At 39.6% G+C, this 15,475-nt stretch overlaps 1 protein-coding gene across 1 annotated transcript; it reads left to right on the top strand.

Moving 5' to 3' along the window:
- The first annotated feature begins 217 nt into the window (after nt 1-217).
- LOC106578906 (urotensin-2 receptor) lies at nt 218-5,448 on the top strand. Its single transcript, XM_014158149.2, has 3 exons — nt 218-781; nt 2,972-3,699; nt 3,891-5,448. Exons 2-3 carry the CDS (start codon nt 2,974-2,976, stop codon nt 4,269-4,271), a joined length of 1,107 nt encoding a protein of 368 aa, XP_014013624.1. The 5' UTR covers nt 218-781; nt 2,972-2,973; the 3' UTR covers nt 4,272-5,448.
- Nucleotides 5,449-15,475: the final 10,027 nt, after the last annotated feature.

Below are 15,475 nucleotides of genomic sequence, written 5' to 3'. Positions count from 1 at the left end.
GTGCGAGAGTGGCTCTCTATCTGTATCCCCCCTACCTCCTCTCCGCCCCTCCCTCCCTCCCTCCCTCCCTCCCTCCCTCCCTCCCTCCCTCCCTCCCTCCCTCCCTCCCTCCCTCCCCCTCCCTCCCTCCCTCCCTCCCTCCCTCCTCTCCGTTCCTCCCTCCCTCTCTCCCTCCCCTCCGTCCTCTCTCTCTCAGTCTCTCAGACACTGTGTCTCAGTGAAGGGGATTCTCCGTAACCAGCTGTAGCTTAATGTGATTTGTCACCTCAGTCACTCTCTATTCCCCGTGAGGAAACGTTCCTTTTTCTTCTAATCATTACCGCTTCAACATTTAATTTCTCCGCTGGCATGTTGAAGCTGTCAATCAAACCTGTGGAAGGTACTCTCAAGCTGCACTGAGAGACAGAGAGAGTAGAATAAGTTTTAGTCCAGCTCAAAAGGCACCTTTTTTTTCAGATCTCGGATTCATCATTCACCTTTTGATTGAGACTATATACTATGGTAAATTAAACTATGAAGACAGTGGTGTTACGGCAAAGGATTCTTCTTAGCCAAACTCAAGATCCAGGATTTTTTATTTATCTCAATTGAAATGCACAGGATCACCAGATTCATTGAAGGATCTGTGTGGATTTTTTGGGCTCTAGACATACCTGCAGTATATGTGAAGTTGGGGGACCAGAGTGAGCTAGGTGATGGTTCAACAGGCTAACGAAGCTAGATGCTAAATCTTTCTGTTCAGGCATCCAGTCAGCTAACAATCCAGCAGCTAACAATCAAGGTAAGACAGTTAGCTTCTACCTCAAAGACATTTCAATGGGACACCCCTGACACACATGTGCACGTACGCACGAACACACACACAACCACACACACACACCTGGCACTCCAACAGGCTGCCAGGCTCTGTCAGAGCAAATAAAAGCCTCATTTATACCTGGTACTGACATGCGTATTTTCTCCTGATTGTGTCCACATTCTGATTGTGTCCACATCCTGATTGTGTCCACATCCTGATTGTTTCCACATCCTGATTGTGTCCACATTAGAAGACCTTGTGATCTGGTTAAGACAGACCTGGCCAGTAAAACCTTTTACTTCCTCATTATCCTGCCTACTAAAATCACTGACAGGTGGCACCATTGACTTATGACATGAATATGTGTCTTAAAAGAAATACATTATTTTGTAAATAATATCCGTCAAATAATTTGCGTACAGGTAGGGACCAGGAAATCTAATTCCTAAATGGTATTATACTGATCTTACACTTTTAGAAAAAAAAAGGTTCTATCTAGAACCTAAAAGGGTTCTTCGGCTGTTCCCATAGGAGAATCCTTTGAAGAACCCTTTTTGGTTCCAGATAGAACCCCTTTGGTTTTGATGTAGAACCCTTTCCACAGAGGGTTCTATATGGAACCCAAAAGGGTTCTACCTGGAACCAAAAAGGGTTCTCCTATGGGGACAGCCAAAGAACCGTTTTGGAACCCTGTGTTAAACCACAGTACAGTTAGCCACTATTGCAGCTAAGGTCACTGACATTTGTATTCCAGTCCGTCAATGCAGTTTAGTGTTGCATAAAATGCATTATTCTTATAAGAGTTGAACGTCCATCTTGTCATTATTGTACTGCTATATATTGTGTCTATGGTCTGTCTTTGAGACTATCCCCATATTGGCCAACCTAACCGTACTGGAACATGATTGCAGTTCCCAATTGCTGAATAGAATTGCAGTGCATTTGAACTTAAGTATGAATAAATATGTTTTTATGCTCCCTAAGATTAGCTTTGTTTATTTTTCCTGGGGTTCATCGCTGTTCTACCATTATAGAAGCGTAATCAGCATTTGATTTCATGTAGATTGTTCACGGAGATTGTTCTAGATTAACGGGCCAGTTTCCCACAACCAGTTAAAGTCTACTCCTGGACTGAAAAGGCAATAGAAAATCTCCATTGGAAGTGCTTTTTAGTCCAGGAATTGGCTTAATCTGGGTCTGGGAAACCTGCCAATAATGTTTCGGCTACAGACATTATAGCCCAGAAATATCAAATTATGTTCATTACATCACATTGCCAGATCTTCATTAGTGAGACCAGAAAGTGTATTGCTAGCTATATTTGATGAAGGTCTGGGAGACTTCACTGTTAATCCTAATTGGTTCAGTCTAGCAACACTTTCACCACTACTACTTTCTCTCTCTGTTTCTCTCTCTCTTCCACTCCTTTCTCCAGCGATGAATGTGGTATCCATGGAGCCAATGGTGACCTTGGTGGAGCGATCGTTAATGAAAATATAAATGTATTTCCCATTCCTCCCTCTCCTTCGCCCCTAATGAACATGGCATCCATCTGTTGTTATTGCAGACATGCTAATAATAATTTACTTGTTTATTTATCTCTCCTCTCCTACTCCCCCATTCACCCAATCATAGAAAGCAGTATGCCTTGCCCTTAACTGCACACACAGAACTTACATCACAATAATCTTTCATGGTTGAGGTGTTGAGGAGGAATTGACTACTTCTCTTCTTGTATTTTTAAGAAACATTTGTGTGAGGAAAATGCCTAACCACTTGTATAATCTATTTGCATACACTTCAAACAGAATGATCCACAAGACACGACACTGTGGGTTTCTTCCCTGTACCCAGCCTAAAAACAGATCTAATGCGTCGCTCAGTTATGTATAGAGCCATGTCATCATGGAACGCTCTGAGGTTACTCAGGCAAAAAACAAGTTAGCTTTAAAATACTAATAAATAAAATACATTTTGTATCACAGCACTTCTCTTTCTAAAGATCAAATGTAACTGTACTTTATATATGAATATATATATGAATAGTGTGTAAATAGTATTTTTATTGTCTCTTGGTGTCTTTCCAATATTTGTACATTTTATGTGGACCCCAAGAAGAGTAGCTGCTGCAAGATGTTAATAAACTAAACCCCTCCCCCTCTATCTCCGTAGCGATGACCACAGTATCCATGGAGCCCCTGCTGGTCCTGATGGAGCTGATCCCCAACGCCACCGACCTGCCTTTAGACTCCACCCCTTCCTCTCCCGAAGACACCGCCGCCACCTTCACAATAGGCTGTATTCTCTCCCTCATGTGTCTGGTTGGCGTCTCCGGAAACATCTACACCCTTGTGGTCATGTGTCACTCCATGCGTTTCGCGGCGTCCATGTATATTTACATCATCAACTTAGCCCTGGCTGACCTCCTCTATCTGTTGACCATTCCATTCGTGGTCTGCACATACTTCCTGAAAGGTTGGTATTTTGGCGATGCTGGGTGCAGGATTCTAATCAGCATGGATTTTCTGACGATGCACGCCAGCATTTTCACGCTGACCATCATGAGCACGGAGAGATACTTTGCCGTGCTGAAACCGCTGGACACAGTCAAGCGGTCAAAGAGCTACCGCAAAGCCATTGCGGTGCTCGTGTGGGTGGCTTCCCTGGTCCTGACTTTACCCATGATTCTCAGTATTCAGATGATGAAGGTGGGGAGCAAGGCCATGTGCCAGCCAACTATCTCACAGCTGTCCTATAAGGTATATATCACCTTCCTATTCTGTACCAGCATTGTGGCTCCGGGGATGATCATTGGCTTTCTCTACATCGGGCTGGCTCGTACCTACTGGATCTCTCAGACAGAAACCTTCAAACAGACCAAGAAACTACCCAACCAAAAGGTCAGTCAATTAAACTAAGTGTCTTTATGTCAATCAAACTAAATATCTCCCTCTGTCTTACCATCATTTAGATATGTCAAAGGAATATCCTTTGGTAAAACAAATTAATGTGATTGATTGCTGTAATCATGTAAATCCCTGTCCTGTAGGTCTTCTTGCTGATCTATATCTTGTGTTTCTCTATCCTTTAGGTCCTCTATCTGATCTTCACCATTGTACTGCTGTTCTGGGCCTGTTTCCTGCCCTTCTGGATCTGGCAGCTCCTGGGTCAGTTCCAGCCCTCCATCCATCTCTCCACCAAGTCCAAGCGCAACATCAACTACTTGACCACCTGTCTCACCTACTCCAACAGCTGCATCAACCCTTTCCTCTACACGCTGCTCACCAAGAACTACAAGGAGTACCTGCGGAAGCGCCAGCGCACCTGGACCGCGGGCAGCTACTTCAACCGATGGAACCGGTTCCAGCGATCACCCAGGAGGTCGCTGTCCTCCAGCAGCCAGCAGTGCACAGAGAGCTTCGTGCTCACGCACACGCCGTCTCTGCGCACCACGCACAACAGCAGCCTGTGAGGTATAGAAGAAGAGGTTTCTGGTCTTGGTCTTATCGTGACATTATCTCCACATGTCCCATTTACAGTGACGTACAGATGTCGGATCTTAACTTAATCACTATTTTGTCGCAGAGAATTTTGCTGATGCATCAGGAAATTCAAATTAGCCTTGTGATTGGCTGAAAATGAGCAGTTCTCTTTCTCTCCACACGGGGCAGTTGAGTCATTGGGATCAGGGCTTGCTATCAAAATAACGTTATCGCTCACACGCTCAAACTCTAGTCCTGGGTCTCATTGCTGCAACATTTAAATGTAAAAAAGGTGTCTGAAATGCAGCCATACACATCAACAACTGTTGTTTTATACAGCTTTATAACACAAGATAGATATTGGTCTCCATTAGGCTACGACATAGAAGTGTCTAGTGTATCCTAAAGTTACAAATGAACTCAGCCGTGGCCTGGTCTAGAGTTTAGGGTTGCTTCTTTCAGTATATAGGTTTTCCATGTCGATTCCCTTCTGGTAGAAATAACTCAATACCCCAATTGACTTGATGTAGTTACACATTTCAAATATGGACAGTCCAGCGTTATTTTCAACAACAACAAAATTGTCACATTCAGCGAATACAAAAGGTTTAGAAATTACCGTGAAAGGATTACCTATGAGCTCTTTCCGAACGATGCAGAGTTAAACAGTAAGATAAAATGTGTTTTGCAAATGAGATCTAAAAAATATATATATTAACACAAGAAAATAACAATAATGAGTACCGGTACCAAGTCAATGTGCAGAGGTATGAGGTAGTTGAGGTAATATGTACATGTAGATAGGGGGAAAAGTGACTAGGCAATCAGGATAGATAATAAACAGAATAGCAGCAGCGTCTGTGAAGAGTGTGAAAGAGTGTCTACAAGTAAATGTGGGTGGCATCAATATTCATGTGTGTGAGCATACAGTTGAAGTCGGAAGTTTACATAGACCTTAGCCAAATAAATTTAAACTCAGTTTTTCACAATTCCTGACATTTAATCCTAGTAAAAATTCCCTGTTTTAGGTCAGTTAGGATCACCACTTTATTTAAGAATGTGAAATAATAATAATAACAGAGAGAATTATTGTTTTCAACTTTTATTTCTTTCATCACATTCTCAGTGGGTCAGAAGTTTACATTCACTCAATTAGTATTTGGTAGCATTGCCTTTAAATTGTTTAACTTGGGTCAAACGTTGTGGATAGCATTCCACAAGCTTCCCACAATAAGTTGGGTGAATTTTGACCCATTCCTCCTGACAGAGCTGGTGTAACTGAGTCAGGTTTGTAGGCCTCCTTGCTTGCACAAGCTTTTTCAGTTCTGCCCACAACTTTTCTATAGGATTGAGGTCAGGGCTTTGTGATGGCCACTCCAATACCTTGACTTTGTTGTCCTTAAGCCGTTTTGCCACAACTTTGGAAGTAAACTTGGGGTCATTGTCCATTTGGAAGACCCATATGTGACCAAGCTTTAACTTCCTGACTGATGTCTTGAGATGTTGCTTCAATATATCAACATCATTTTCCTGCCTCATCATGCCATCTATTTTGTGAAGTGCACCAGTCCCTCCTGCAGCAAAGCACCCCCACAACATTATGCTGCCACCCCCGTGCTTCACAGTTGGGATGGTGTTCTTCGGCTTGCAAGCCTCCCTCTTTTTCCTCCAAACATAATGATGGTCATTATGGCCAAACATTTCTATTTTTGTTTCATCAGACTAGAGGACATTTCTCCAAAATGTACGATCTTTGTCCCCATGTGCAGTTGCAAACCATAGCCTGGCTTTTTTATGGTGGTTTTGGAGCAGTGGCTTCTTCTTTGCTTAGCGGCCTTTCAGTTTATGTCGATATAGGACCCGTTTTACTGTGAAAAAATATACTTTTGTACCCGTTTCCTCCAGCATCTTCACAAGGTCCTTTGCTGCTGTTTTGGGATTGATTTACACTTTTTGCACCAAAGTACGTTCATCTCTAGGAGACAGAACAAGTCTCCTTTCTGAGCGCTATGATGGCTGCATGGTTCATGGTGTTTATACTTGCGTACTATTGTTTCTACAGATGAACCTTCAGGCATTTGGAAATTGCTCCCAAGGATGAACCAGACTTGTGGAGGTCTACACATTTTTTTCCTGAGGTCTTGGCTGATTTCTTTTGATTTTCCCATGATGTCAAGCAAAGAGGTACTGGGTTTGAAGGTAGGCCTTCAAATACATCCACAGGTACACCTCCAATTGACTCAAATGATGTCAATTAGCCTAACAGAAGCTTCTAAAGCCATGACATAATTTTCTGGAATTTTCCAAGCTGTTTAAAGGCACAGTCAACTTGGTGTATGTAAACCTTTGACCCACTGGAATTCTTATACGGTGAATTATAAGTGAAATAATCTGTCTGTAAACAATTGTTGGAAAAATGACTTGTGTCATGCACAAAGTAGATGTCCTAACAAACTTGCCAAAATGATAGTTTGTTAATTAACAAGAAATTTGTGGAGTGGTTGAAAAAATATTTTTAATTACTCCAACCGAAGTCAAAGTAAACTTCCGACTTCAACTGTATGTAGAGTGTGAATGTGTGTGTTGGAGTGTCAGTGTAGTATGTGTGACTATGTGGGTAGAGTCCAGTGAGTGTGCATAGAGCCAGTGCAATAATATCAGTGCAAAAACAACACAGGAGGTCAAAAGCAGTCTTCTGTCTTGGGGTTAGAAGCTGTTGTGTAGCCTTTTGGTCCCAGACTTGGCTCTCCAGTACCGATTGCTATGTGGGAACAGAGTATGACTTGGTGGTGATGTACTGGACCGTACGCACTACCCTGTGTAGTGCCTTGCGGTCATATGCCAAGCAGTTGCCATACCAAACGGTGATGCAGCCAGTCAAGATGCTCTCAGTGGTGCAGCCAGTCAAGATGCTCTCAGTTGTGCAGCTGTATTACTTTTGGAGGATCTGAAGGCCCATGCCAAATCTTTTCAGCTTCCTGAGGGGGAAGAGGCATTGTCATGCCCTCTTCACGATTGTGTTGGTGTGTTTGGACCATGATAGGTCCTTAGTGATGTGGACACAGAGGAACTTAAAGCTCTCGAAACGCTCCAATACAGCCCCGTCAATGTGAATGGGGGCGCGCTCGGCCCTTCATTTCCTATAGTCCATGGTCAGCTCCTTTGCCTTACTGATGTTGAGGGAGAGGTTGTTGTACTGGCACCACACTGCCAGGTCTCTGACCTCCTCCCTATAGGCTGTCTCATCGTTGTCGGTGATAAGGCCTACCACCGTTGTGTCATCGGCAACCTTAATGATGGTGCTGAGGTCGTGGGTGAACAGGGTGTACAGGAAGGAAATAAGCACACACCCCTGTGGGGCCCCATGTTGAGGAACAGCGTGGCGGATGTGTTGTTGCCTACCCTCGCCACCTGGGGACGGACTGTCAGGAAGTCCAGGTTCCTGTTGCAGAGGGTGGTGTTCAGTCCCAGGGTCCTTAGTTTAGTGATGAGCTTGAAGGGCACTATGTTGTTGAACTCTGAGCGGTAGTCATTGCACAGAATTAAGCTTTAATATTGCAGATAAATCTGCATCATATCCAATCCCCCATATATATTTTTTTTAAATATATACAATATATAAAATATATATTTATTTTCCACTAACCTTACCACCCCTCCCTAATTGGAGTAAACTAATGGACAACAACACTTAGGCTTCTACTTCCAGCTTATACATACTACATACATTTTACGGACACAGTATATTTTACAATAGTTATCTTTTGTTTGTTTTTAGTCACATCCTTCAGCTCCACTCAACCCCTCCCATCTATCTCTGAACACCATCCAGTTTTGATTTCTATTTGTCATATATTTTTCAACTTTGCTATTTCACAAAGTTTTGAATCTAAATATATTTTACGGACACAGTATACTTTACATTAGTTATCTTGTTATTTTTAGTCTCACCCTTCAGCTCCACTCTATCCCTCCCATCTATCTCTGAAAACCATCCCGTTTTGATTTCTATTTGCCATATATTTTTCAACTGTGCTGTGATGTTTCAAAAACGTTCTGAACATTTCTATTCTCATAGTTTCCACAGATAGTAAATTAAAGATAAATATTTTTGCTAAGAGTGTTATTATATGATTGATCAATTGACTATGACATTTTAAATCACACGGCAGTGCTATTTGCAGAGTTAGATGCAGGTACATTTTCCAATTCTTCAGCCATTCCTATGACCAAAAACAAGCTACTTATGGACAATACCAAAACAAATGATCTAATGATTCTGTCTCTTCGCAGCAAAATATGCAGAGCTGGGATGGTTGAATCCCCCATATTGCAACCTATGGTTGCAAGAATTTTGTATAATAATTTAAATGATGTATCAGTTCATAAACCATGTGCCATGGAATTGGTACATCAAAAATATTTTCCCAAATATTTTGCAATCTATATGGCACAGCTGTACATTGTTTGGTCTTTAAATGAAGCTGGTATACTTTGTTATTTATCAGAATTTTATTTTACCAATTTTGGTCTTCAATGCAGGGCAGACAGACAAGTTATTTGCTTTCTCTTGCCTCTTCCATTTTTGCGGTAATGCTGCAATTAGTTGGTTGTAATTTTGAGTAGAGCAGACATTTCCATATATTTTTGTTAGATGCATGTGTGACATAACTCCACTAGTCCTATTTATGATACAATTTACAAAGAGTTTTCTGCTTTAAAAAAATTATACATTTATTTTACATTTTTTATTGATTATTATATTTGAGTTCAACAATAATATTTGTTGTAATATTTATTGTAATATTTATTCTCTTTTCTGGTGGATTAAACTGAAATTGCAACCAACCTTCTATGGCTTGTTTTTAAAAAAGCTATATTTTGGAGATGCTTTCATGTTCAAATAACCGAAAGTGAGAGGTTGTAAAAAAGGGAAAAAGGCCATTCTTGAACATGGGGTGAGACATTCTTACTAAACTGCTAGAGAACCAGTTTGAATTTAAATATAACTTTTGTATGACTGAATCCTTTAGTAATGCTTAAATATTTAATAATTTATTCCCTCTGAATTCATATAAATAGCCCCATTTAATTTTGTCTAGCTTGCTGTTCCAAATTAAATATAATATTTTCTGCTCATATAATTTTAAAAAACAAGTCGCTAGGTATAGGCAAGGCCATAAGCAAATAAGTAAACTGGGATATGACTAAAGAGTTAATCAGGCTGATTTTTTCACAAATAGACAGGTATTTTCATTTCTATGGTTGCAATAACTTATCTATTTTTGCTAACTTTCTATTCAAATGTAGTGAGATAAAAAAAGACAAAAATTAGGATATGAATACCGAGTATGTCCACATCCCTGTCAGACCATTTTATTGGTAAACTACACGGTAATGTAAAAGTTGTATTTTTTTGGTGATCCAATACATAATATAGTATACTTATCATAATTTGGTTGTAATCCAGAGAGGTTAAACAAAATATTTAGATCCTCTATGAGGCTGTGGAGGGAAACAAATTGTGGATTTAAAAGAAAACATGAATCAGCGTACAATGACACCAGTGACACCTTTTTAAGCCCTGGATGTCTAGCTCCTTGATATTATTGTCGTATCTGATTTTAATAGCTTACATTTCAATGGCCATAATAAATAGATATGTCAACAGTGGACAACCTTGTTTTACTCCTTTTGACAGTTTAAAACCTGTTAGGGCTAGGGGGCAGCATTTGCACGTCTGGATAAAAAAAATGTACCCGATTTAATCTGGTTACTAATCCTACCCAGTAACTAGAATATGCATATACTTATTATATATGGATAGAAAACACTCTAAAGTTTCTAAAACTGTTTGAATGGTGTCTGTGAGTATAACAGAACTCATTTGGCAGGCAAAACCCTGAGACATTTTCTGACAGGAAGTGGATACCTGATGTATTGTATTACCTTTAAACCTATCCCATTGAAAAACACAGGGGCTGAGGAATATTTTGGCACTTCCTATTGCTTCCACTAGATGTCACCAGCCTTTACAAAGTGTTTTGAGTCTTCTGGAGGGAGATCTGACCGAACAAGAGCCATGGAACGATGATGTCCCATTAGACACCTGGCGCGCGAGTTCATGTTGGGTACCCTCGTTCCAATACGTTATAAAAGAGTATGCATTCGTCCACCTTGAATATTATTCATGTTCTGGTTAAAAAAGGCCCTAATGATTTATGCTATACAACGTTTGACATGTTTGAACGAACGTAAATATATTTTTTCCCCTCGTTCATGACGAGAAGTCCGGCTGGCTTAGATCATGTGCTAACAAGACGGAGATTTTTGGACATAAATGATGAGCTTTTTTGAACAAAACTACATTCGTTATGGACCTGTGATACCTGGAAGTGACATCTGATGAAGAGAATCAAAGGTAATGGATTATTTACATAGTATTTTCGATTTTAGATCTCCCCAACATGACGTCTAGTCTGTATCGCAACGCGTATTTTTCTGGGCGCAGTGCTCAGATTATTGCAAAGTGTGATTTCCCAGTAAGGTTATTTTTAAATCTGGCAAGTTGATTGCGTTCAAGAGATGTAAATCTATAATTCTTTAAATGACAATATAATATTTTACCAATGTTTTCTAATTTTAATTATTTAATTTGTGACGCTGACTTGACTGCCGGTTATTGGAGGGAAACGATTTCCTCAACATCAATGCCATAGTAAAACGCTGTTTTTGGATATAAATATGAACTTGATAGAACAAAAAATGCATGCATTGTCTAACATAATGTCCTAGGAGTGTCATCTGATGGAGATTGTAAAAGGTTAGTGCATCATTTTAGCTGGTTTTATGGTTTTGGTGACCCTGTCTTTGACTTGACAAAACATTACACACAACTCTTGTAAATGTACTGTCCTAACATACTCTAAATTTATGCTTTCGCCGTAAAACCTTTTTGAAATCGTAAAACGTGGTTAGATTAAGGAGATGTTTATCTTTCAAAGGGTGTAAAATAGTTGTATGTTTGAAAAATTTGAATTTTGACATTTATTTGGATTCAAATTTGCCGCTCTTGAAATGCACCTGCTGTTGATGGGCACGCTAGCGTCCCACCTAGCCCATAGAGGTTAATACTTTCTGAGAAGTAGCTATTATTTACTAGTTTACACCCAGGGTTACTATACTTAACTTTAACCCATTGTATAAGAGTTTCTGCAAAATGCAAATATTCCAGGTATTTATATATAAATTCCTGTCATACTTTATCAAAAGTATTTTCCAAATCAGCTATGAATACCAGGACTGGTTTCTCAGATTTTTCATAGTGTTCTATTGTTTGCAGTACTTTTCTTATATTGTCTCCAATATATCATCCATTTTAAAAGACTGTCTGATTAGGATGAATAATATCTGACAATACCTTTTTAATTCTATGCCTATGCATTTTCCTCTAGTTATTGCAGTACTGAAGTGTAAAGGGCCTCCAATATTTTCAATGGACTGGATAATTATATTTAACACTTGGTTCCTGTTTCAGTAATAACAAAATTAGACCTTGTTGAGTATCTGATAATCTACATTTTTTATATAGGAGTGGTTAAAACATGCTAATAACGGTCCTCTGAGTACATCAAAAAAGGTTTGATATACCTCTACTGGTATGCTATCCAGCCCTAGAGCTTTCCTGGACTTAAAGACTTTAATTGCATCAAGAAGTTCCTCCTCTGTAATTTGGCCTTCACATGAGTCTCTGTACAGCTGTTCATTTATTATTATTAATAGAAAAACAATCCTTACAATGAACTTTAGTTAGTGGAAATGGAGGAGTCTGAAACAAAAACATATGCTTAACCTGCCTGGGCAAGGCGGGACGCTTGCGTCCCACCTAGTCAACAGCCAGTGGAATCGTGTGGCGCAAAATACAAATACCTCATAAATGCGATAACTTCAATTTCTCAAACATATCACTATTTTACACCATTTTAAAGACAAGACTCTTGTTAATCTAACCACACTGTCCTATTTCAAAAAGGCTTTACAGCGAAGGCAAAACATTAGATTATGTCAGGAGAGTACCCTGCCAAAAATAATCACACAGCCATTTTCAAAGCATGCATATAATGTCACAAAAACCAAAACCACAGCTAAATGCAGCACTAACCTTTGATGATCTTCATCAGATGACACTCCTAGGACATGATGTTATACAATACATGCATGTTTTGTTCAATCAAGTTCATATTTATATCAAAAAACAGCTTTTTACATTAGCATGTGATGTTCAGAACTAGCATACCCACCGCAAACTTCCGGTGAATTTACTCACGATAAACGTTTACAAAATACATAACAATTATTTTAAGAATTATAGATACAGAACTCCTTTATGCAATCGCGGTGTCAGATTTTAAAATAGCTTTTCGGCGAAAGCACATTTTGCAATATTCTGAGTAGATAGCCCGGCCATTATGTCAAATGCTGTTTAAAATACATTTTTATGCGATTTTTCTCGTAAAATAGCGATAATATTCCAACCGGGCGACGTTGTATTCATTCAAAGACTGAAAGAACAAAATGGAGAATTCACATGAACGCGCATCTCCAGTGTCACTGTCCCCAGGCAGGCCAGTAAGAAACAGAGCTGCCGTACTTAGCCCACAGATGCAGAGCTCTCATTCCACTTTCTGGCGCCTTCTGAGAGCCAATGGAAGCCTTAGAAAATGTCACGTTACAGCAGAGATGCTGTATTTTTGATAGAGATAACCTAGAAGGACAACATATTGTCAGACTTGGCACTTCCTGCATGGAATCTTCTCAGGTTTTGGCCTGCCATATGAGTTCTGTTATACTCACAGACACCATTCAAACAGTTTTAGAAACTTTAGAGTGTTTTCTATCCAAATCTATTAATTATATGCATATTCTAGTTTCTGGGCAGGAGTAGTAACCGGATTAAATCGGGTATGTTTTTTATCCAGCCGTGCAAACACTGCCCCCTAGCCCCAACAGTTTTGGTACTTTGCTTCCTTTTTGAAAATATTGTTTGGTGAATCATTGGTGACTCCGTCATTTGTAACACATTTCCGTGAATTCTTTTTTTGTAGCATTTATATGTTGAAGATAAAAAACAATAATTTGGTGCATTTTTCACCATGTTTCACCCAGTTGACTTTATTTTTATAATATATTTACTACACTTGATCTTTCTTGAATAAGTTCCTCCATTTCTTTTTACCCCTCTAACGTATTCTGTGCCTCTATGGTACAGTTTTTTTGCTATCTATCTGTACTGTTAGTCCCTCTATTTATTTAGTTAATATGAATTATTTTGACCTAAATTGCTTTTGTTTTAAAGATGAGTATTGATTTGCATGGCCTCTAAAGGCACATTTAAAAGTATCCCATACAATAAGGGGATCTTCAGTATCTATGTTAAGTCATAAAAAGTCAGTTGTAAATTCTTCTGTCCTGGTTAAAAACAAGTTGTCATAATAAAGGCTTTGATAAAATGTCCAATATCCTCGACCACGTGGAAATACTGTAAGAATAATGTTTAGGCCAATTATTTAATGGTCTAACCACATTCTGTCTCCTATCAACACTTTTTGTTTTACTTTGGTGCCAGCGAGAATGACATAAGAAAGCAGTCAAGCTTGATTGAGCCTCCTCCATGTATATCTCACTAGGCCAGGATATTTAAGCCTCCATATATCCACTAGTTCCAATATATTCAATATATCCATGATATTCATACTTTCCTGTTGTGACTTGACTTTAACATTAATCTGAAGACTGTTATTTATCTAATTACCTAAATATGTCTAATTGTTACCCAATTAAATTAATCATGTAACAATTAACTCATTAGGATCTGGGGCACCACGAGAGTGTTTCTTTAAAGAGTTACCATCTCCCGAATTAAACTCTAAAGGTCTTTACCTATTACATCTATAAACAGTCAACTTATTAATCATAACCTAGTATGATATCATCATTCTGAACAGTTGTAACCTCCTTGCATCTGTAATAAACTCAACCCTTACTTATGATTCAGTACTACAGAAATTGGTTTAATTATTTATTTACTAGCTAATTAAATGGTAACACAGGAGAAACATACACACTTAATACGTTAAAAACAGGTTCCTAGCGGACTGACAACAATATGGCTGCTTGTTACAAAAGACATGGAGAGGCCGAGAGAGAGAGGGACAGAGACACTTAACGTTGGTACATTTAGAAACTACTCTCACTTATAGTACTCCTATACTTTGCACACAAAACTGCCATTTTTATGTGAAATGCCATGGTTCGCCGTGTATCTCTCTCGGAACCGGGCCGCCTTGGAAAGGGGGTTGGGCCTTTTTTGGCCTATTTAAAAAATCATGCATATCTTAAGTTATTTCCACAATTAAATAATAATATGTATACTAATGTAAGCAGTTCAAATGAAGGATTGTGATCTATAACCAGGATTGGCATTACAAAAATGACATTTTTGGCAAGCAATTATTGTTTTGGCTATCAATTATTGTGATTCATCTTGTATTGTCCCTAAAATCGTTACCCCATAGCAACAGATGTGGGATACACACACGCACACATGCACACTCCCCACCCTTTCCCCACAAACAATCACAAACTCAGATGTTCAACAGCTGTTCCATCCCCGAGCCCAACTCAAGTGATGACTTGATGTGCAAATATGTGTACTGTTGTCGCTGTTTGAGAGGGCATGAAAAATTGAGCAAGCCAGGGGAGATAAGTCCAAGCTTATGGTGCTCAGATACACACCCCTACCATTATACACACACAGATACTGGTCCCCCGTTGTGACCATTTTACCAAGCATCTCTGTGCAATCAGACCTTTTGAATATTTTGTGCCACCAGGGTCACAATAATTTGCCCCTTCTCTGATTGCCCGAGTGTGACCCCCTCCCCATGGGTTACTGCAGCTAGTTTTTCCAGCACTGCCACTACCTGGGTGAGGGCAACCCACCAAAATTCCCAACTGTTAGGTACATGGTCACCAAGGTTCTCATTAGTGGCTTTGTAAGATTACTTGTATATTATGCTCACCCATCCGGGAGCTTTGGCTTTGTTGGACCAACCCTGCCAGGCAGGCTCAGACTCTTGAGGTGGCAGTGCTACTTTAGTGGGTCTCTGACCACGTTTATCTTTCTGTCTTGGTT

The sequence above is a fragment of the Salmo salar genome, chromosome ssa19, assembly GCF_905237065.1.
Source record: "Salmo salar chromosome ssa19, Ssal_v3.1, whole genome shotgun sequence".
Classification (NCBI taxonomy): Eukaryota; Metazoa; Chordata; class Actinopteri; order Salmoniformes; family Salmonidae; genus Salmo; species Salmo salar.
Note: the sequence above shows the minus strand (reverse complement) of the source record. Positions and strands in the feature narration are given on the sequence as shown.